The sequence below is a fragment of the Stegostoma tigrinum genome, chromosome 38 (genome assembly GCF_030684315.1).
Source record: "Stegostoma tigrinum isolate sSteTig4 chromosome 38, sSteTig4.hap1, whole genome shotgun sequence".
NCBI classification, from domain to species: Eukaryota; Metazoa; Chordata; class Chondrichthyes; order Orectolobiformes; family Stegostomatidae; genus Stegostoma; species Stegostoma tigrinum.
Genome location: NC_081391.1, coordinates 16,327,666 through 16,350,523, shown reverse-complemented (window position 1 = coordinate 16,350,523; position 22,858 = coordinate 16,327,666). Strand labels below are relative to the sequence as shown.

At 45.3% G+C, this 22,858-nt stretch overlaps 1 protein-coding gene across 2 annotated transcripts in view; it reads right to left on the bottom strand.

The window, feature by feature from the left end:
• Nucleotides 1–19,861, bottom strand: part of mybpc2a (myosin binding protein Ca) — a 78,268-nt gene extending 58,407 nt beyond the window's left edge. For both annotated transcript variants that reach the window (XM_048521439.2, XM_048521438.2), the window contains exons 1-5: nucleotides 19,733–19,861; nucleotides 8,807–9,070; nucleotides 8,670–8,696; nucleotides 4,818–4,841; nucleotides 4,674–4,703 (exon numbers count right to left, since the gene is read on the bottom strand). In XM_048521439.2, coding sequence (XP_048377396.1) covers nucleotides 4,674–4,703; nucleotides 4,818–4,841; nucleotides 8,670–8,696; nucleotides 8,807–9,070; nucleotides 19,733–19,754 — 367 coding nt within the window. In that variant the 5' untranslated portion in view covers nucleotides 19,755–19,861. The remainder of the gene's footprint in view (nucleotides 1–4,673; nucleotides 4,704–4,817; nucleotides 4,842–8,669; nucleotides 8,697–8,806; nucleotides 9,071–19,732) is intronic.
• Between the last annotated feature and the right edge of the window lie 2,997 nt (nucleotides 19,862–22,858).

The window sequence follows — 22,858 nt, the reverse complement described above, 5'->3', positions numbered from 1 at the left end:
AGGGGAAGAGCTGGGCTGGTTGTGTGGTGCAGTGGGGGGAGGGGACGAGCTGGGCTGGTTTTGGGATGCGGTGGGGGAAGGGGAGATTTTGAAACTGGTGAAGTCCACATTGATACCATTAGGCTGCAGGGTTCCCAGGCAGAATATGAGTTGCTGTTCCTGCAACCTTCGGGTGGCACCATTGTGGCACTGCAGGAGGCCCATGATGGACATGGGCCCTATCTTCTTTTCTCTCCACCTTCGGTCCGCCTCCCCCTCTCTCCCTATTTATTCCAGAACCCTCTCCCCATCCCCCTCTCTGATGAAGGGTCTAGGCCCGAAACGTCAGCTTTTGTGCTCCTGAGATGCTGCTTGGCCTGCTGTGTTCATCCAGCTCCACACTTTGTTATCTTGGATTCTCCAGCATCTGCAGTTCCCATTATCACTTATTCTTTAGGCAAATGTGATTGCTGGCACTATCCTGTTAGTGGAGAAAGCCACTTGAGGGTTTACTGCAAAGTTGCCATTACTCAAATCTTTGAGGCATTTTCCTCTACCAGGGTAGTTATTTCCAACAATCTGCTTGGGCACTCCTTTGCGGCAGGTGGAACTTGAAAGCTGACCTCCTGGCTCAGGGTTAAGGACACTACCACTGCATCACAAGGCTCTCTAAAACACAACTTGTACAATAATTTGTAGTCATTGAGGGCTGGGGTAATCTGAAGTTGACTGGGCCACATTGCTAATATTGCAATTGCTGTGTCAAATGAGCGTGCATACTCTACCTGTGATTAAGAGCTAGATTTGGGGCACATCTAACCCAGTTTGCACCAGGTTTGGCAATCCTGCAGTAGGAAGAAGCTATGTATTTAAGCTGTATGGAGTATTAAAAAGAAAGCAGCGTGATAGACAGGCTAGTCCCCTCTTTGCCAGATGCATGTTGACAACCAATAAATGGAATGGCTCAAAAAACTCTTCCTTTCTGCAGTTCTGAGCACAGATCATCTCAATTTCAAACATTAACTCCATCGTTATTTCTGTTGTTGCTCCTTGACCTGCTCAGTCCATCCAGGAGTGTTCTTCCTTTCTGTTTTTATCTCAATTTCCAGCAGGATTTTGTTAAGGGGTGACGGTTAACTTAGTGGGAAGCAGGCAAGGGAACTGCCTGGGTGGATACATATTCAGTATGTACATGATCTTCCTGGGGGAAGACAGCTTGCAGTGCATTGGATTTAGTCTCAAAATACTTTTTTGAACCGTCGTCTCTGGGATCTATAACTCGTGGAAAAAAGTCATACGGTATTGTGGTTAGTAGTCACAAGGTAAATTTTATTGTGAAGTTTGGGAGCCTTATTGTCAAGACAGATTGAGAAGGGAGGGGCTGGATCATACAGATTAAGAGCAGGACAGTGTCTGTTCATCATTCAATAAGACCATGGCTGACCTGATCGCAGTGTTGACACTGTATTCCCACCCAACCCCTTAGACTCCCTCAATAATCAAAACTCTTATCATCGCTGCCTCAAAAATATTCAATGATGCTGCCTTCAAGGCTCTCGAAGAAGAGAGCGCGATCCGGATTCATGACCCTCTCGGAGAAAGATTTCTCCTCAATTCTGTTTGTTGCGCCTGGTCTTCCATTTTTAAACTGTGATACTAGCCCTCTGCACTCTCCCATAAGGGGAAGGGCTTGACTGTGGCTCACCCTTTTAATAGGAACTGCGTATGGTCTCCCAAACCAGCAACCAGTCCCATCGCTTCATCTACCTTGAAGACAAAGATCAAACCCTGTTTGCCTCATGCCTTGAGATACCATCCAGACTAAGATAACTCTCTTTGCTCAAACACCCTAACCTACATCTACGGCCACTCTCCTGTCACGTCACTATAGTCCCACTCTTTCATTAGAGAGAGACGACTGGGTAGGGAGTTTAATTTGAGGGTCACCACGCCTCAGGTCGTGGCACAATGACCACAGCCTTCATTGAACCCACGCTGTTAGTATCACTCTGCGTTGCAAACCAGCAAACCAGCCAATGGTGCTAACCAACCTCCATGTAACATATAGCCACGGTGCTCAATGATGTTCTCATGGTCACACAATCACCTGAAGTCTATTTAAATGCAAATGAAAGGCTCATGCAGATATTTCCCCTCTGGTTCAGGATGTGAATGAGCAATGAGTCATTTTGTTAGTTTGCTGACATCAACGTTCTGCCATTAAAAGATCGAGGTGTGACTTGCACAGTATCCGAATACACTTGAATATCCCTCATTACGTGTTTGAAATGAAGTGTTGATCGTGTAGTAATTGTATCTGTATGAGAGGTCTGAACTGTGGTTACCTTTTAATTACTTCCCTTAATTCACAGCAAAGTACATTCACTGGACCCTTGCTGTGTTGCTTTGACTTGCCAACATGGCCTTTTGAAAGCTAAATGTTTTCTGCATGACGCAGGCACAGCTGTAATAGTGCACAATAAACTAAAATCTGATCAGATCCACCAATTCTTAGCCACTTCAGCTTAAAAGGGTCATCTTACATGGATAGCTCTGGCTCTGGAAAATGCTTGGGGCTCAATGCAAAACTGCACAGGGAGGACTGCATTCCCCATGGGGGAGTTCTGACTCTGGGCATATTCTCTGGCAGGCAGTGCTGAGTTTGGTCCACATCTCTCCCGATTAACACAAACACAAAGAGAGTGTGCTGGAGAAACTCAGCAGGTCTGGCAGCACCAATGGAGAGAGAAACAGTTAATGCTTCAAGTCCCATAGGACTTCTGAAGAAGGCTCTGAACAGTCGATGCTGAATAGTCATATCAGATTTGAAACATCAACTTTTTTTTTTCCTCTCTCTCCACAGATGCAGGCTGATCTGCTGAATTTCTCCAGCACTTTCTGTTTTTGTTTCAGATATCAAGCATCTGCAGAATGTTACTTCTCTCCTGACTGATGTCAATGGAAATGATTTGGCCCATCATGTTGGTGCTGGCCCTCAGCAAGCACAAGCCCACCAGTCCTCCCATATCTGCCTTTTGCTTTGGACCTGCCAATTTTATTACCCTCACAGAATTGTCCAATTCTCTACTAATGCGGGACTGAAAGGAAGGTCAGCAACTAATAATATTAAGCCTGTTTTCTCTCCATTGATATCGCCCAAACTACTGTTCGAGTCTTTCAGTAACTTCAGTTCTGAAGAACAGTCATATTGATCTCAAAATGCTAACTGTTTCTCTCCCCACAGATGCAGCAAGACCTGCTGAGATTCTCCAGGATTTGGTAAGTTTGTTACAGATTTCCAGAATATTTTACTTTTGTTTGAGCGTTTCGTTTTGCATTTCCAGCTCCAGGCTTTTCATAGCCAAGTGCCATTCCCAATGCAGGCCGTATCTTGAAGATGATGACCTGTAAGTGATTTTGACAATGTTGTTTGTGCAAATGTCAACACCCATTAACCTCCAAATGAACACACAGCATTAAAAGGTAGCACATGTGTGTAGAAACAGCCTCACAAATAAAAGCAGAAATTATTGAAGAAACTCACCAGGTCTGACGGCCTCTCAGGAGAGTAAGCAGAGGCGATATTTCGAGTCCAGTGACCCTTCTTCAGAAAGTATTCTGAACTGTTTCCAATTAACCGTTCTGCTTTCCCTCTACAGAAGCTGCCAGACCTGATAAGTTCCTCTAGCAATTTCGGGTTTTGTTTCAGATTTCCAGCATCTGCAGTTCTTTGTTCAATCAACATTGTGTCCCGTCAGATGCAAGGTAAGAAATGGGGGTCAGCTGGCTGGACTGCTGGTTTGTGATGCCAATGATGTGGGTTCAATTCCTGCACTGACTGATGTTACCATGAAGGACTCTCCTTCTCAACCTCTCCCCACATCTGAGGTGGTGAGGTTAAACCACCGCCAATTGCTTCTCTCTAATGACAGAGCAGCCCTATGGTCCAGTAGGGCCATAATGGAATAGAATAGAATCCCTCCAGCGTGGAAGCAGGCCATTGAGTCCTTTGAGTCAACAATGACCTTCCAAAGACCATCCTGCCCAGATCAGCTCCCCTACCCTATCACTGTAACCCTGCACTTCCCATGCTATTCCACCTAACTTGCACTTCCCTTGACTCTATGAGCAATCCATTTAACCTGCACATCTCTGGACTGTAGGAGAAAACCAGAGAATCCGGAGGAAACCCAGACAGACGTGGGAAGAATGTGCAAACTCCGCACACACAGTCGTCCAAGGGTGGAATCGAACCCAGGTACCTGGCACTGTGAGGCAGCAGGGCTAACCACTGAGCGACTTTACCTCTTACATGATATGACAATGGCAGGTCTCTCTCCCTGTCCCTACTCTCCATCCTAGTCATCTCCAAGAGCTCCGTTGTTTCAGCAATGCCATTCTTCAGCAGGGAAAGAACCCTTCAGCCTACTGTACACCTGCGCTAAGTCTTTCAAAGACTCATCCAACGGGTCTCATTCAATGTTAGCTTTCAAAAGGAAATTGGATAAATGTTTAGAAATGAAATAGAAATAAAATGCAGAGATATGGAGGAATGAGCAGACAGAGAGAAGTAAAACACGTTAAGACGCTCCTTCAAAGAATCAGGATGGATGTGACAACTGAACAGCCACCTCTGTTTTCTACAGTTCTCTTAGAGTTTATCAGCGAGGCAAGAAAAAATTCAAAATTCTTACCATCTTCAGGAAGTTCACCACGACTCTGTTCTGCAAAGGAAAGGGAAATACAAAAGTTATTTCAACTTATCAAAAAGGTCAATATTGATATTTTATACAATAAGAAACATAATCGAAATAGACAACAGCAAAATGTTTACTTACCTTCAACAGGGGCTTCAGTTTCAGCTGCAGGAAGTAGAAGGGGAGAATTAGTGTGGTTGCTTTTAAGCGCCTTTTTGCTGACAATTTTATCCATTTTCTCCCCCTCATTTCCCTCCCTGGCTCCATGGTCACACACCTTGCACTAAGGGTCACTATTTAACTGTCTCATGGTAGGGGGCTTGGAGAGGTCAGTTGGCAAGAGTGTGGTGCAGGGGGAGACAATGGCCTATCGGTATTATCGCTGGACTGTTAATCCAGAGACCCTGATAATGTTCTGAGGACCTGGGTTCAAATCCTACCAAGGCAGATGGTGGAATTTGAATTCAATCAAAATAAGAAGTCTGGAATTAAGACTCTGATGATGACCGTGAATCCATGGCCAATTGGTGGGGAAAAGCCCATCTGGTTCACTAATGCCCTTTAGGGAACGAAACTGCCATCCTTACTTGGTCTGGCCTCCATGTGACTCCAGACCCACAGCTATGTGGTTAACTCTTAACTGCCCTCTGGGCAATTAGGGATGGGCAATAAATGCTCAATGCCCTCATCCCATAAACGAATTTTTTAAAAATGGTGGCAAACCCATTGAGTTCAAGCTCCATGTTGGCTGTTACAGTTCATGGATACCTCACATCCCCTCCTCCCCCCTCTGCTGGAATCAATTCTCTCTCTCTCTCTCTCTCCCCCCATCTCTCTCTCGAATATAGAAAAATGACTACAGCCCTTTGGGGGCGATGGCTGCTTATTTCATCCAAAACTCTGGTCAGTCAGCATTGACTGAGCATTCAACATTAGAAGGCACTTCCATTGCTTAGTCTCAGGCGCTGCTTCCCCCCTGCATGCCCTGTCATGCCACCCACCCTGCCCCTAGTGATGGGGAGGAGTGAGTGAGCTGTGTGAACAGTGAACCACAGCAGAAACCTTGACCAAATTCCTGTTTCCCTGTGTGGAAATACATTAAGTACCCTCTGGAAGCCCAAAAATACACAGACAATCCCCTGTCCAGCAAGTTACTGGAGCATCTTGGAAAATAAAACTCTATTATTTGACCATGATCTATTCCTCAAAACTCTCTGACCAGCTGATACTTGAGAAGGGCTCTGGAATTATCTTTAATAATATTTTTATATATACTTTCAATAACTTCAGTAGCTTCCCCATACTCTTATGTTAAACAGGCAAATCTGTAGCGTGAACAAAAACAGAAGTTGCTGGAAAAGCTCAGCAGGTCCGGCAGCATCTGTGGAGAAGAAAAAAGATCAGAGTTAACATTTCAGGTCTGGTGACCCCTTCTCAGAAGGCTCTGAGTTCTGAGAAAGGGTCACCAGACCTGAAAAGTTAATTCTGATTCTTTTTCCCCCCTCACAGAAGCTGCCGGACCTGCTGAGCTTTTCCAGCAACTTCTGTTTTTGTTCCTGACTTACAGCATCCGCAGTTCTTTCAGGTTTTGAATCTGTAGAGTGAGCCAGTCTAAGTCAGAGTGGAATTTATAATTATTCAAATCCACAGTTCACTTGTAAGAAAATTTTGGAAAATCATATGAAGTGGTTTCCTGTCTCCATTAAGGCTCTCGGTTGAAAGCCAGCAAGAGCTATCTTAAGTCCCATTGTTTCCACCAGCAACTGTTTTTTCAAAACTTGTATGAAATCTCCAAACCTTAGGGTCTGGGTTAATCCCAAGAGGGGTCAGCAAGTTGCTGTTCTCATGACTGTTCGAATTTGTCCTACAATTGTTGGCTGATGAGCACATTCACATGAGTACCATCAAACAAAACATACCCTGATTTTCCCCGAAAGCTCTTTATGATACACAGATACTGTTGAGCAAGGTCATTATTGAGTGACCATCTGCAAAGCCCTTTGAGTAGGTGGTGGTGAGCCATCTCCCTAAAAACTGAGCGACTCACTCAGCCACTTCAGGGAGAACTTCAATGAGTCGACTGCATGTTGAGGTTGTACAGACATTGGTGAGGCCACTTTTGGAAATACTGTGAGTAGTTCTGGTCACCCTGCTATAGGAAGGACATTATTAAACTGGAGAGGGTTCAAAAAAGATGTACCAGAATGTTGCTAGGACTGACGGTTTTGAGTTATAAGGAGAAGCTGCATAGGCTGGGACTTTTCTCACTGGAACATAGGAGGTTGGGGAGTGACCTTATAGAGGTTTATAAAATCATAAAGGGCATACATAAGGTGAATAGTAAAGGTCTTTTTGCTCGGATGGAGAAGTTCAAAACCAGGGGGCTTATTTTTAAAATGAGAAGAGAAAGATTTAAAAAGGACATGAGGGACACTTTTTAAACGCAGAGAGTAGTTTGAGTGTGGAAATGAACTGCCAGAAGATTCAGGTACAGTTACAACATTTAGCTAAATGATTAGGAAAGGTTGAGAGGGATATGGGCCAAACACAGGCAGGAGGGGCTAGTTTATTTTGGCAAACTTGTTTGTCATAGATGATTTGCAATGAACACACTGTTTCTGTGCTGCATGGCCTTATGACTGTACATTGCACGTCAGCCAGATTAATTACAGTCAGCAGACAGCATGGCTCAGTTTTAATCTCTGCCTCCAGAAACACTGTCCAAGATGCTGGATTATTTAAGCACATTCTCACGATGTTGGCCAATGGTGCGACCAGCACTTTTGGAAGTTAAATCAGGGAGATTCCTCGGTAGGGAACAAATTACCTCTGGGAATCTCCTAATATTTCCAGAGGATTTCTAGAGTACACCAGTAGATTACCAACGTTTGCAGAGTACCACTGGGGGTGTTCCGGTCGTTCTATAGGAATGCCTAGGGCTTACCTAGAATTTATTAGGCACCCTTTAGAAGCATATCAATGTTTACAGATGGCCCAGAGGAGTGGGTCAGCATGTTAGGAACTTTTCTGAAGTCTACCCGCACTCACGGCAGGCTGTGGTTTAGTAGAAATGCCGCTGGCCTAGTGACCCAGACTAATGCTTTGGGGATACGGGTTTGATTTCTAACATCACAGCTGGTGGAGTTTAAATTGAATCACATGGAATATAAGGCTAGCTTCAAATATCGTCAAAATCCATCTGGTTCACTGATGTCCTTTAGGGAGGGGAGATCTGCAATTCTTGTCTGGCCAATATGTGACTCCAGGCCTACAGCATTGTGATTCTTAACCACCCTCTGGAACAGGCTAGAGAATCACTTGGTTCAGTTAGGGGCAGGCAGCAAACTAAGGATCGCCTGATACAGAAATAAAAGCAACCTGCATTTACCAGGTTTAACGTGGTAATACACCCCCACGTTAATTCACAGCACTGCAATCAAAAGGTATTTGGACAGCGACAAATCCCAGCAAAATAAACAAACAGTCTCTATTCCAGTGGAAGTGAGATACTTCGCCTGAGCTTCCACCTTGATCGGAAGAACCCACTGCAGTGTTTTAAAGGACGGTACAGAGGGGCTTGAGGGTCAGAGGAGGCCTGAGAGACAATCCCTGATCTCCAGGCCCAGGCATTTGATAAACAACGCTCAAACGATGTCAGATACACTAAGTACTACGTTGGTCAGATCAGCTTGCTGTAGATAGAAGGTAACCAGTCAGCTACACTCCCCGACAGGAACCCCTTTCCATGGAAAGAACGCAGGAACAGTACAACGACATTCAGCCCTTCAGGCCTATCCTGCCATTCCATTAGTGTTCTGCTTTGCTTTAATTCTTTTTTTTGTTCCCCCTTCCTACTACATTCCACATCCATGAATGTCATTGCCTAACAATGTCAATCCTGAAAATTTCCAATTGTCCAGACTTTTTGGGAGAGAATTCTGGATTGTTCTACGGAGATGGCTCTCCCATTTTGTTAAGGAAACAAGTTCTTACCTGGGGCCACTGGTTCTGCACTTTTCTCTGTAATATAAAGAAATGAGACTGATTACTGAACGGACAACTTTAGTTAATACCCTGATGACCTCGTGCTAGCAGAATAGGTCAGCGTGACTTGGCACGGCATTACATACCAGCTTCCTTCACCTGGAGCTCAAACTTCTCTTTCACTGTGCCCAACGCCACCATATAAACCGAGTCATCTTGCTTGGCCAGGTCATTGATGGTCAACGTGTGCTTCTTCCCCTCTGCTTTAATTGTGTACTTGGGGCCAGCAATGAGATCCTTCCCACCTTTCTGCCATTTCACCTTCACGTTCAGCTTGTCCACCTCCGCCACAAACTCTGCCTTTCCACCCACTGTTCCTGTCTGGCTCTGGGGCTTCTTGGTAAAGCCAGCTGCATCAGAGAAGAACAGTACATCACCAAAAAAGAAAAGAGAAAGGAAGACAGCAAAGGCAGAGCAGAGACGTGCAGGAGCAAAACCCGTTGATTTGAACTGAAACTGACTGGTTAAATTGCATTGTGGTGGATAGATCATATGATCTCTGATCTAGTAGCTTCCCAGTACGGCCATGGATTCAGGATTGTAGTAGGGTCAGCATTCCCATCTATCTTTATAAAGGAGACAGAACCTATGCTATCGATACGATATAGAGATACTGGACAGGTGCAAAAATAGATTGACAGGGATGAGACTCGAACTGAAAGCTTATGAATATCAGGGAAGGTCAAACACATTGAATTTGCGACAACATAAGAATTTGGAGCAGTAGTAGACTATTCAGCCCCTCTAACTGAGCTGAAGCCAGAATCCCAACAAGTAACTAATTCAAACCCAGGCACAGAAACTGCACCTCTCCAGCCGGTCAAAGTGCCTGGGAAATCATCTTGGAAAGCTGAAGTTATGGAATGTTTTTACATTTGGAAAGGTGTTGCAAACAGCTTGAGGGAAACACAATGGGTGATCACAAAAACAAAACCTGGGGGTTATTCTGATACTGGGGCGATGATGTTAAACTCTTTCACGCAGGTTGTGTGTTCACAAGACAAGCTGAACATAGTCACCGGGAGTTTCCGATCCTGAGACAGCTTGGGGAAAATCACAGCTAAGGGTATTTCTCACGACCTGCTTCTCCCTCAGGAAACTGGAAAGTCCACATGGGGAATCATTTGAGAGGAAGGGGATGTAGCCATTGGAAACAAAGGCAATGCATGGATTTGCTTAATCGCAGATTTGATGTGCCGTTGAGAGAAAGCCTAGACAGACTCCTCCTTCATTTTTCCCTTGGTCCATGTCTCCAGTGTTCGCTGGTTTAATTATGGCTCAAACTCAGCTTGTTCCTCTTTCTTTGTAATTCTGCCAGTTCCTCCACCTGTCCTACATCTCTCCTGCTTTTTCATCCTATTCCACTTTCCCCTTCCTCTCTCTCCTCCATCCTTATTCATTCCCTTTCTCATATTAATACTTTACCACAAGAGTGAGAGCATTTCAAAGGGAACATCCTGGGCTGTAAAGTTAGGTCTCTTTTGTCATCTTTTGAACATTTCTCCACTCTTTCTGCTCCCTTTCTCTGGAATTACAGGGTCTTTATGGAGTTCTGACCGTGGCGTAATGCCAGATGGCGTTATCTGGGCAATGTCCACATGCTCCTAACTAAGACATGGTGCCTTATGAAGCACCTTCTGAAAACCCAAGTGGCATGGTGGCTCAGTGGTGAGCACTGCTGCCTCACAGCACCAGGGACCCGGGTTCGATTCTATCCTCGGGTGACTGTCTGTACGGACTGTGCACATTCACCCTGTTTATGTGTGGGTTTCCTCCCACAGTCCAAAAGATGTGCAGGTTAGGGGAGATTGGCCATGGTCGATTGCCCATAGGGGTGTGCACGTTAGGTGGATTAGCCGAAGGTTGGAGGAAGTGGGGGGGGGGGGGGGGGGGGGTCAGTCATTGGAATGCTTTTCAGACGGTTGGAGTAGATTTGATGGCCTGATTCCACACTGTAGGCATTCTATGAAATAAGGACAGGAGGAGTCCATTTGGTCTACCATACCTGCTCACTTATGGCTGATCTTTCCCACCCATATCCCTCAACTCCCAAAAGTCTGTCTACCCCAGACTCTGACAGTGGCACAGCGGTAATATGGCTGGATTAATAACCCAAAGGCTCAGGTTAATACTGGGTTCAAATCCTGCCAAGACAGATGGTGACATATCAGGTCAATAAAACCCTCTTTGGTCAACTGATGGTCCTTAAAGAAGGAAATCTGTCATTCTTACCTGGTATGGGCTATATGTGACTCCAGCAACATGGGTGTCCTTTAACGGCCCTCTGGTGTCAGACACTTCAAACTAGAACAATTCAGGAAGGGGCAGCAAGCGTTGGCTTTGCCATCAAAGCTGCCATCTCATGAGAAGCTAAGGAAACACGGGTGTAAAGTGCTTTAGGACAGCCTCTGGTGAGAAAACATAAATATTACCTTTCCTTCACTAACTCAGCTGAGTCTGGGCACAAAGGTTGCCATCCTCCATATGCCTGGTGAACTCCGTACCAGTCTGTGCCATATGGAACCATCGCCAGTTGGCAGAAGCCCATGGCTTTCAGCTGATGCCAAAACTTCAGCACAGCACCAAAAGAGTGCAACATTGTCACAGGAGCTAGCCTTTAGGGTTCAGGTCGGGGGCCCAGTCTGTCCCAGGGACAGAAGAAGTTTCCATGTTCAGAGAAGGGCAAGGGACTCCACTGGTGCTTAACCAATACTCAAACAACGGCTCTCAAACTAGTCCTTCACATCATTGCACCCGTGGGATCTTGCACAAACTACGCTGCATTTTTCCACCCGACATCTTGGGAACACATTTCAAAAGGAAATCATTGGTAATTTAGCATTTAGCTCAAAAATAACATTGTGTAAAAATCAAGACCTGTCCTCCTTCTCTTTTTGTGTTGTGGATTTCTCTTAGAGTCTTGGGTCCACTCTGACTGTTGCTGACTCGCTCATTTTTTCAGTGGAACAACATATTGAGGTTGTACATTGGTGAGGTCACTTCTGGAGGACTATGTACAGTCCTGGTCACCCTGCTATAGGAAGGAAATTATTAACTTGGAAAGGACACAGGAAAGATTTAATAAGATGTTATCAGGAGTGGAGGGTCCGGGTTATAGGGAGAGGCTGAATAAGCTGGGACTTTGTTCGTCAGAACACAGGAGATAGAGGGGTGACCTTATAGAGGTTCATAAAACCATGAGGAGCATAGATAAGGTGAATGGCAAACATTTTTATCCCCCACGGTCGGGGTTTCAAAACTACAAGACATAATTTTAAGGTGAGAGGAAAATGATTTAAAAGAGCTGAGGGACAATGTTTTCACACAGATGGTGGTGCATGTATGGAATGAGCTGCCAGAGGAAGTGATAAATGCAGGTACTGTTACAACATTTTAAAGACAGTGGACAGATACATGAATAGAGAAGGTTTAGAGGGATAGGGGCCAAATGCAGGCAAATAGGACTAGTTTAGTTTGGGGAATTTGGTCAGCATGGACTGGTTGGACCGAAGGATCTGTTTTGTGCTGAGTAACTCTATGACACTCAATCACTCACGTTCTCTCCCCCTCTCCCTCTCTCATTTATTCTCCCTCTCTTTCACTCTACCTGTCACAAGCTACCTTGCTGCACTGACAGCCCAGTCGCTCAGAGGATTTATAGCCAAGTGCTGGCTGTAGAGCTGACTCAGGAACTGAAGGGGCTCTGGGCTGCTGACTGCAATCTGTCAAAGAGCAACAACTCCAGTGATTTATGTCCCCGCTTTAAACTCGATTTGCCAAGTTTGTCCTTATTTAAGTCAGGGACCCTCACAAATCAAATCGCAAGCCAAAGAAGGAACAGATGTCAGCTCCTTTGGAAATGTGATCCTGTTACACAGTCATAACTCACAGGGCGGGACAGCCTTTAAGAAATCTTTATGGGTTTCAGGTATCAGATCGCTGTTCTGCATCCACTGGATCACTGACGGTCCCAGCCCCCGGCATTTACAAATAAAGTTAAATCTCATTAAACGCATCTCCCTCGAACGTTATTGTCACAGTTCAATCTTGTGGAACATCTAGAATTATGCAAACAAAGGGGTTTGAAATATACAAGAGTGTACAGTGAGGAAAGAGTCCATTCGTCCCAACATGTCTGTACTATTACATACGCTCCGACAAACCCCACTGAGAATCACAATCTTACAGCACAGTAGTCCCTAATTTAGTCACTTTTCCCCATGTAAGTTCCCCACGTAGTCTGTACAACAGCCTTTTATAAATCCCTGCTAATTCCCATTCCACAATGTTCTCAGGTAGTATCTTCACTCCATCTCATTGGCTTTGCTCTTCCTGAACAGTCCCAAAGAGGGAAGGGAGATGGCGACTGAAACAAGGATATTCCAGTGAATAGTCCAGAAGCTTCTGAACTGTCCCAAAAACAGATAGCATGGGGTCCTTTCATTGTAGAACAAAGAACATTATTTCTGGTGGCCTCTATCCATCAGGTACACTGTATATAAAGTCAGTCCAGCTGATCAGAGGCCTCTCTGCCTATGAGCCCAAGGTAGCCCTCCAGCAAGGAAGCGAGTCACTTCATTCCCCTGCTCTATCCACACCGTCCTGGGAGTTTTACTTGCCTCAACTGCCAACCGTTTCCCTTTAAAATCATTCTTTGTCTCTGATCACTCCACCCTCGCAGACAGTTTGTGCTTTGTTATTAACACTCACATTCGGTCTCTCAGGCAAGACATGACAGCTGTGTCCCTGATGCTCATACCATCACCAGGTGGGAAAAGCTCCTCTTTGTCTAATCTTGTTCACCGCAATCAAATCGCCGCTCCCTTCCAAGACGAACCAGATTCTCCTACCTCACCCTGTCATTAAATTCCCTTTCCCAGGAGAAATCTCCTCTGCAGGCTCTCAAGGGCCCCCGCATCCTCCCTAAAGTGTGGAGTCTACAGTGGGTTGCAAGAGGGTTTCAGTTCAAAAGCTGGGATTTCGTATCACAGTTATACAGGACGTTAATTAGACCACACCTGAAGTATTACACACTGTTTTGGTCTCCCTATCTCAGAATTTGCCATCGAGGAAACACAGTGAAGACCGATACTGGGATAAGTTGGACCGTCCCATGTGCCTGTGTGCTCTCGAGTCGAGGAAGATGACAGCAGATCTAATTGAAACACATAATATTCCCTCAGATAGCAAGGTGCAGAGCTGGATGAACACAGCAGGCCAAGCGGCATCAGAGGAGCAGGAAAGCTGATGTTTCGGGTCTAGACCCTTTTTCCGTCAGCCTTCCTGCTCCTCTGATGCTGCTTGGCCTGCTGTGTTCATCCAGCCCTACACCTCGTTATCTCAGATTCTCCAGGGTCGTCAGTTCCTACTTTCTCTGTAATAATATTCCCTCAGGCCTGGACAGCGAAAAGAGGACCTTTGTTGGGGAGTCCAGAATGAGGGGGCACCATCCCAAGATATGGGTTAGACAATTCAGGACCGTGATGAAAAAAAATTGTCTTCACTGAAAAGGGGCGCGAACCTGTGGAATTCTCTACCATAGAAGGCTCAGGGGCCAAGTCACTGAATACAGCCAAGGAACAGCGTGATATAGCTTTAGATTTTAAAGAAATCAGGGAATATGGAGCAGGAAGACAGACAGTTTTGAAATAGACGGTCAGCTATGATCATATTGAATGATGCAGCAGAGTTGAAGGGCTGAATGGTCTACTCCTAGTTTCTATGTTTCTAGAAGGTTGTGGGCTCAAGGCCTTCAGTGTGATGTTTAATGTCAGAACAAGAGGAGGCCTTTCGCACCGACTACACCATTCAATGGCAATCTTCAATTCCCAAAAACCTTGGGTAACAAAGACCACGCAGCTACTCTCTGAGTCAATCTCCAATCAGTCTAGCTTGAATCAGTATTTGCTGAAGAGACTTCCAAACCTCTACCACCCCTCAGTTTATCCTGAGATTACTCCTACAAGCTCTGGTTTGACGATGACCCAAGTCTTAGAATTTCAATTCACTTGCTCCCTATTTGAGGGAGAGCTGGCCTGGTGCCATCTCTCAGTTAACCCCCTGAAAACAAACAAACAATCTTCTCTTTTATCACATAGCAGTTTTTGGAACTTGCTGTGTTTCCCATAACAATCAAAGTGCAAAATGCTTTGTAATTTCCTGAGATCGTGACAGATGCTATGTAAATGCAACTATTTATTTTCGTGGCTCAAATGTTCTACTAGCAAATGTGCTATCTTAATTTCTTCTCTTTAAAAAAGACAAAAATGCACACAGTAGGAGACAGGGAGTCATTTAGGGGGCAGAACGATGCCACTTGGCCTATGGAATTAATGCCAGCTTTCTACAGAGCAATCTGGTGAGTCCCTTTCCCCCCCTCGCTATCACCACGACCCTGCAAGGATGTTGGTCTCTTTGCCCCTTCCAATTTCTTTTTGAAGTGACTCATCATTCAAGAGGGCTGTATGGATGGTATTGGTGTGGGAAACTGCAGGAGACTGGCAAGAGAGCCATCGGGTATGGTTGGTTGAATGGCCTCCTTCTGACTTAAATAATTCAGTAGTTGTCTCTGCATCAACTACTGTTGTGGGAAGCGAGCTGCAGGTCATAGAAACATTGACCACAGGAGCGGGAGTATTCAGCCCATCAAGTTCACTCTGCCATCCAACAAGACTATCTCCTATCTCCAAGCCTCCTCTCTTCCCATACCCCACGATGCCTATAGTCTTCAGAAACATTGCTTTTGTAACTTACTCAGCAACCTGGCTTCCACAGCTCTCTGTGGTAGAGAATCCCACAGGTTCACCATCGATTGGAATACAGCAACAATAGCCCCAAACCCGAAAGAATGAGATGAAAGTAACAGCGAAAGAAGAGAAAGAGTGGCATCAAAAAGGTACAGAAGGTGAGAAAGGAGGAGAGAGCCAGAGAAATAAAAAGGTGCACACACAAACACAGATAGAGAGATAGAAGCAGAGTCAGAGAAAAAGCCAAAGCAAGAGGAAGACGGAGTGAGAGAAATAAAGAAAGAGAAAAAGAGACGAGAAAGAGGAGAAGGGGAAAAAGACAAAGTGAAAAAGAGGGAGAGAGAGAAAAAGAGAGAAAAAGGGGAAAAAAAAGAATCGAGAGAAGAGAGAAAGAGAGTAATAGGGACAGACAAAGAGTGAGAGAGAACAACCCCATACACACGCACTCAAAGACAAATGCTGCCAGACAGAAAAAGATAGGAAGGAACACTGGAAGAGAGAGAAAGTCACAAACACTGTCAGACAGAGAGATGGAGGCACAGATGGAGAGGGTTAAAAGGAGTGAATGGAGGTGCTACATAATTGAGAAATCACAACTTGACTTGATGGGAGGAAAAGGGGAAAAAGTACCAACGAGCATTAAAATGTTTTATGAGCCTTAAGTGCCTGTTGATGAGATTTAACTTAGTGTTCCACTAAATCCTGTTAATTTATTTTCCAGTGACAGGGTGCAGAGCATTAAGAAACTGCAAGGCTGGAGCCACGCAGTTAGGCTGACGGGAATGGAGCTGGGCAGCCTGCCCTACTAGGGCAGAGACATTGGCTCAGCCAACCCTCACCAAGACTCAGGGGCACGCGACGCAATAAAACGATACCCTGCTGAAGTCTGCGAGGGCAGCAACCCGACACGCTGAGAGGCAGGCTCCAAATTAGCTCGGCAGCAGTTTTAAGATGACCTATCATGGGGAGGTGCTATTTTAAGCTGATCCTCCGAGACTGTCACTTTAACCCCTTGAGGCATTGGGAGCGGGGTCACTCATCTAAATCCCATCCAAACCTCAGGCAGTGTGCGATAGACAGCCTCATCTTCTTCAGATGAAGGAGCTGAATAGGTATGTGGCTTTGGAGGAGAGTGCAAGGTCAAGGTGAGGGGGTAAAGATGATAAGTTGGAATACACTGCCCAACACACCCCCCCCCCCCCCACACGCTCCACACCCTTTAAAGACCTCACGACATTTTGCAGCTTCTGATGCCCTTTAGAAATGCAGAAAAACGGCCAATTTTCCCACAGCAAGCTCTGACAAACAGCAATGTGACGATGAACAGGCGAGTGGGTGGCCTGGTGCTCCACAGGCCCAGCCCAATGCTGTGGGGAAACCAGGTTCAAATCCCACAACTGCAGCTGATGGAGCTTTAAATTCAGTTCATTAAACCAGGGCTTATCAGGACTCTTATGGCACAGTCCTCAGAACTCCGAGCAAGGGCCACCAGGCCCAAAACGTTGACTCTGTTTTTTCTCTTCACAGATGCTGCCAGACCTGCCGAGATTTTCCAGCAACTTCTGTTTCTGTTCCTGTGTCAATAACATCTGTGATTGGAAAATATCCAGAAGAACTAAAATCAAGTTGTGGAAATAAAACTAAATCTGGAATTATTAAAGTTTGATAATGGTGAACCATCCCCAATTGTAAAATTGGGTTGGGCTGAGGGTTATTGTGCATTGATGTCCCTTTAATGACATGTGACTCCAAACCCACAGCTACATGAGTGGTTCTTCACTGACCTCTCAAGCAGGGCACTTGGTTCAAAAGTAGTTAGGGATGAGGGGCAAATGATAACGCAGCATTAAATGAAAAACATTCTTAAATAATGTTGCTCAAGGGACAAACATTGAGCTGGACACTCCAGTAGTGTCCAGGGATGTGCAAGCTAAGTAGATTAGACATGGAAAATGCAGGGTTGCAGGGACAGGGATGAGTCTGGGGAGAAACTCTTCGGAGGATCGGTAGGGAGAGAATGGGCCGAATGGCCTGGTTCCACATTGCTGGGATTCCATGAGTCCTCCCTCACTCATCTTTGAAATACAGCAACAATGAGATCGCGCGTGTTTACCTGAGTGAGCAGACCCTTGGCTTAATACTTCGTGTAGGTGTGTCCCAAACAGCTCAGGGTGCAGACAGGATGGACAGGAGGGGGGCACAAGGTGGAAACATCCCAGCCCCAAATGCAGGTGGGTCAAACATACAAACAAAAGGGTAGGAATTGCTTTTAAGGCTTTCTGGCATTTACATCTGGTTATATGACTCAATACAGACAAAGAGTGCTCCACAGGTTAAGAATGGCACCAACGGAGTTCAGTGCTGACTGAACCTAAGTTACTTTTCTGCATTTGCCCAAATCTGCCTAGCCTTAACCAGAAACTCCTCAGGTGGGGCTGAGAAATTATTTCTGCAGTTGAGGAGGAGGGTGATTATTCATTATCGATACTGACTTTCAAAACAAAACCATTCAAACTATTTAGAACTGGAGTATTTTCCTGGACAGTTCCACGAAAGGGGAAAGCCGTGTTGAAAACGAAGGGTGGAAGGCAACAGTTATGGGTTTTATGAGGAAGCAGAATTAAGTATGCGCCTGACAGCATCTGGAAAAAGGGAAACAGAATTAATGTTTGAAATCTGATATGACTCCTGTCTAGTTCTGAAGGGTCACTGGGCTTGACATATTAACTCATGTTTTTCTCTCTCCTCCGATGCTGCCAGACCCGCCGAGTTCCTCCAGCACTCACAGCCTTTGTTATCAGGTTCCCAGTATCCACAGTATTTTGATTTTAATTATGAGTCTCTCAGTCTCAGTTGATGAGAACCCAATCGTTTTTTTTGGAGGGTTTGAGCGATTGGCAAAGAATACTCAAAACATGAATTACAATAACGCCCACACCTCAAAAACAGGTGTAAAGCACTTTGGGAGTGAAAGGCCCTATATAAATGCAAGTTCACAAAAGCAGTTTGTACCCCTGCCAACTCACCTTTTCCTCTTTTGGGATTTGTTAACCAAATGGGCCCGCTATCAGTGTGGCATTGTGGGGCCTGGGTAGATAGTTAATACTGAGGCAGGGAGAAGGGGGGGGCAAAGGTGGGATAGTTTGGTTACTGGTGCGGGTGGTGCTGTTAATTTTTTTGGACTGGGAGGTCACGCCCACTGGACGTCCGGCTGCTCTTCATATAATCTCCCCGAACACACCCTCTCCCCCTCAAAAAATAATTGTCTTGTCACTATCTAAGATTTGATATTCTAAAGGGGCTTCAGGCACTCTGTTAGACCTCCCAAACAGACCCACACCATACTGACTTATGCGGTTCACCCCAGGGGCAATTAGGGACGGACAACAGTTGCTTCTTAGAAAAGGCTAAACCTCTAACTGCCAATATACCACACACCATTTGAAATTTTCCAAACAGTCTCCTTCTTAAATTCAACACCAGTCCCCAGCCCTCTCCTCCCAACTTCTCATATTCAACCTTCTCAGGACTCTCAAACATTCCAATTTAAATCGTTTTTTCCCCAGCTTTGAAGTGCGTGCAGCTAAAACCACAAAAATAATGTCGTCGTGGGAAACCCAACGGGGATCACAGGCCAGAACAAGAGGCCACTTGGCTCACAGTCTCTGTGCCAGCTCTTGGGAGGACTGACATACTGTAGTCTCACGTTCCAGCTGCTTCTTCAAAGAGCCTTCCCTTCCCTTCAACTGTACAAGACTATCTGCCGCCCACAACAGGCAGCACAGCCCAGTTCATAAGAGAAGGCACCCATCACATCCTAAACTGACCGCAATCACCGAAACAGTTGCTGTTTTGCAAATAATTAAATGAGGGCAGACTTCAGTTTGTAAACATTCTTAATAGCAACATTCCCTTTAACCCCATCGGCGCCGGATTCAATTTGCAGCTCCACTCCTTCCAAAGAAAGAGGGGGAGTGGGAGGAAATTGTTGTAAATGGTGGAAGTTGACAAGAGAATTTGTTCTAATTGCAAAATGCACAGTCACCTTTAAACTGTTTCAAAACTTGCAGCAGCTTCAGAATTTATGAAATGCAAAACATAAACATTTCTCTTTATTGAAATTCAGATTTAGCCTTAAAATAATTTGCATTAATCCTGTTTGACAAATAACAGCACATACAAAAAAAGGTTTGTCATGTTTTAAATTTGCAAACTGTTTCTCTGGGGAAGTGAAACAGCATTTCCCTGGGAGCTCTTGTTACTCACCTGGTTTCCTCGGCTCCGGCATGGTGCGTGTGGTCTCAGTGCTGCTCCGCTCTGGGAGATAAGAGCCTTTCACATCAGAGAGAGGCTCCCGACCACTCGGTCCCCTCCCCCGGGTCCTGCAAGGGAGCAGGGGCAGTCCCCGAGGGAGGGGCTCGTTTCCAGAGGGATCTGTGCCAGACTCAAAAGTATGTTTTGGACAGAGAGAGATGAAGAGAGTGATCGAATCGCAGACCATTTAGCCCATCTTTCCAAGCCTTTCCTACATTCCATTTCTGCCCATAAAAAACTATTCAATACCCCCATAAAGGGTCTAGACTCGAAACGTTGGCTTATTCTCTCTCCTTGGATGATTCTTGACCTACTTGATTTCCAGGATTTTTTTTGTTTTCAGCACAGATTCCTACCTGTGCAGTAATTTGTTCCTCCATCCAAATCCTCTCTTGAATGCCTCACTTGGTAGTCCACATTCCATTCACTAACCACTCATTGAATGAAAAAGTCATTTTTCTCACATCACCCTTGTGCTATTTGTACACCGCTGTATCCTTCTTGCTGTTTATCTATAACTGGGAACAGCTTCGTCCTCGGGACTCTACAGCCCCGCTCGTGATTTTGAAAATCCCTATCATCTCCTCTCAAGCTTACTCCTCTACCAGGACAAGGGGCAACTTTTACACACAGGGAGGTGGTTTGTGTGTGGAATGAACTTCCAGAGGAAGTGATGGATGCAGGCACAGTTATATTTAAAAGGCATTTGGACAGATACACAAATAGGAAAGGTTTTCAGGGATATGAACTAAACGCAGGCAAATGTTCTGAGGAAGAGTCACTGGACCCAAAACATTAACACTGCTTTCTCCCCACAGCTGCTGCCAGACCTACTGAGCTTTTCCCGCAATTCCTGTTTTTGTTGCAGACAAATGGGGCTAGTTTAATTTGGGAAACCTAGTCAGCACGGGTGAGTTGGAATGAAGGATCTGTTTCCGCACCGAATGACTGTAAGACTCTATTCTTCAATCTGTGCTGTATTGAAGCAGGCCAGCAGAGATGGAATCTGATCATGGTTACAGTACAAAAGGAGGCCATGTGACCTGTTGGGTCTTGGTCTGCTCCCTGAACCTCAACTCTTTTTAAATCTTTCAGCCCACAAACCTTGCACATTCTCCCTCAGCCACAGAATCTCAGTCATGTTATGGCACAGAAGGAGATCATTCAGCCCATTCTGTCTGCATTGGCTGTCCACCAAGCATTAGTGGCCCAGTGCCATTCTCCTACCCTCAGCCTTGCCTGTTGACTCTCTTCAAACATTTACCCTGTGCCCTCTCTAATACCTCAATCGTCTCTGCCCCCACCACACTTCCAGGCAAGAACCCCTTTAAATCTGTGCCCTCATATTCTTGATCCATCTGACAGATAATCTTATTTCCTGTTTAAAGAAAAAGAGAAATTGCTGTAGAAACTCAGCATCTGTAGACAGAGGATCAGCATTAACATTTCAAGCCCAAAATGACTCAGCATCAAAGCCCTCTTCAAAGTCTTGGTTGAAGCTGCCTCTATCAGCTTTGGGGTGGGAGAGGAAAGATTTAAAAGGGATCTAAGGAGCAGCTTTTTCACGTAGAGGGTGGTGCATGTATGGGATGAGCTGCCAGAGGACGTGGTGGAGGCTGGTACAATTACAACATTTAAAAGGCATCTGGATGGGTACATGAATAGGAAGGGTTTAGGACAATGTGGGCCACATGCTGGCAAATGGGACTGGATTAATTTAGGAAATCTGGCCAGCATGGACACGTTGGACCGAAGGGTCTGTTTCCATGCTGAATATCCCTATGCCCCTATATGGTGGAACACCAACACACTGGGTTAATGGAGATATCTCAGATACAATCACAGTCCTACAGGGGAGTCTTCTGTGTAGCCTTTGTAAAAACAATGCTGTTGGTACTGCATCTATTTAAATAGCTCCTGGCAGCAAGGTACCCTTAGTCATGTGAAAAACTTACCGGGAGCTCGTGTTGGGAATTTGGGTTTAAGATTGAGTCTGTGCTGAGTTAGTGAATCAAATCACACACAGTTGACAACAGGCTGGATCTGGGACACATTCCTTCAGCTTCAAAATTTCCTTCAGAAATTGCTCGAAAAGTTCAGCAGGTCTGGCAGCATCTGTAGAGAGAAGGCAGAGCTAACTTTTCGGGTCGAGTGGGCCTTCCTCACAGCTGGGGGAGTTCTGAGCTTTTCCAGCAATTTCTGTTTTTGTTTCTTATTTCCAGCATCTGCAGTTATTTCGGTTTTTATTCCTTCAGACTATTCAGATTTGCAAAAGGGTCACTGGACTCAAAACGCCGACTCTGCTGTCTCTCCACGGATGCTGCCTGACCTGCTAGGGTTCACCAGCAATTTCTGTTCCTGTTCCTCCTCTAGGCTGCCTTCGCTGACTTTTCCTTTTGCAAAAGAGCGAAATGGCGCCACCCAATGGTGCAGTGGGTAAAGGCACCGTCTCAATGAACATCTAGCATTCATTAATCCGTCTGTGGTGTGCTAACAGATGAGGCAGGCAAGCTGGCGAGGAACGAATATTGTAGCTTCAAAGGAAAGTAAGTAAAAAGTAAACAGCCAACTGACCATTTCTTATTACTGCACTTGCAAAGGACGTGTGTACGTATGGAAGCTTGTGCATTTTTAAACATTAAGATGTAGCCGCAGAATGACTGATCTGATAATCAACTCCACTTTCCTGCTTTTTCCCCCATGACCCTTGGTTCCCTGACTGAATAAAAATCTGTTTATTTCAGCTTCAATTTTTGTGTCTAAAAGTAGGCATGTGCAAGTCTGCAGAGTATGCACACAAGGCAATTTTGACTTATTTGTTCACAAGATGTGGGTACTGTTGGCTGGGTCCAGCATTTATTGCCCATCTCTAGTTGCCCCTGAGAGGGTGCAGATGAGCTGCCTTCTTCAATTGGTGTAGGAAGACCTGCAATGCTGTTAGGGAGGTAGCTCTAGGATTTTGACTCAGTGACACTGAAGGAATATATTTTAGTCAAAATGGTGTGTGTGTTGTGGAGAGGAATGTACAGACGATACATGGTTCCCATTTATCTTCAGTTCTTACTCTTCTAGGTGGTG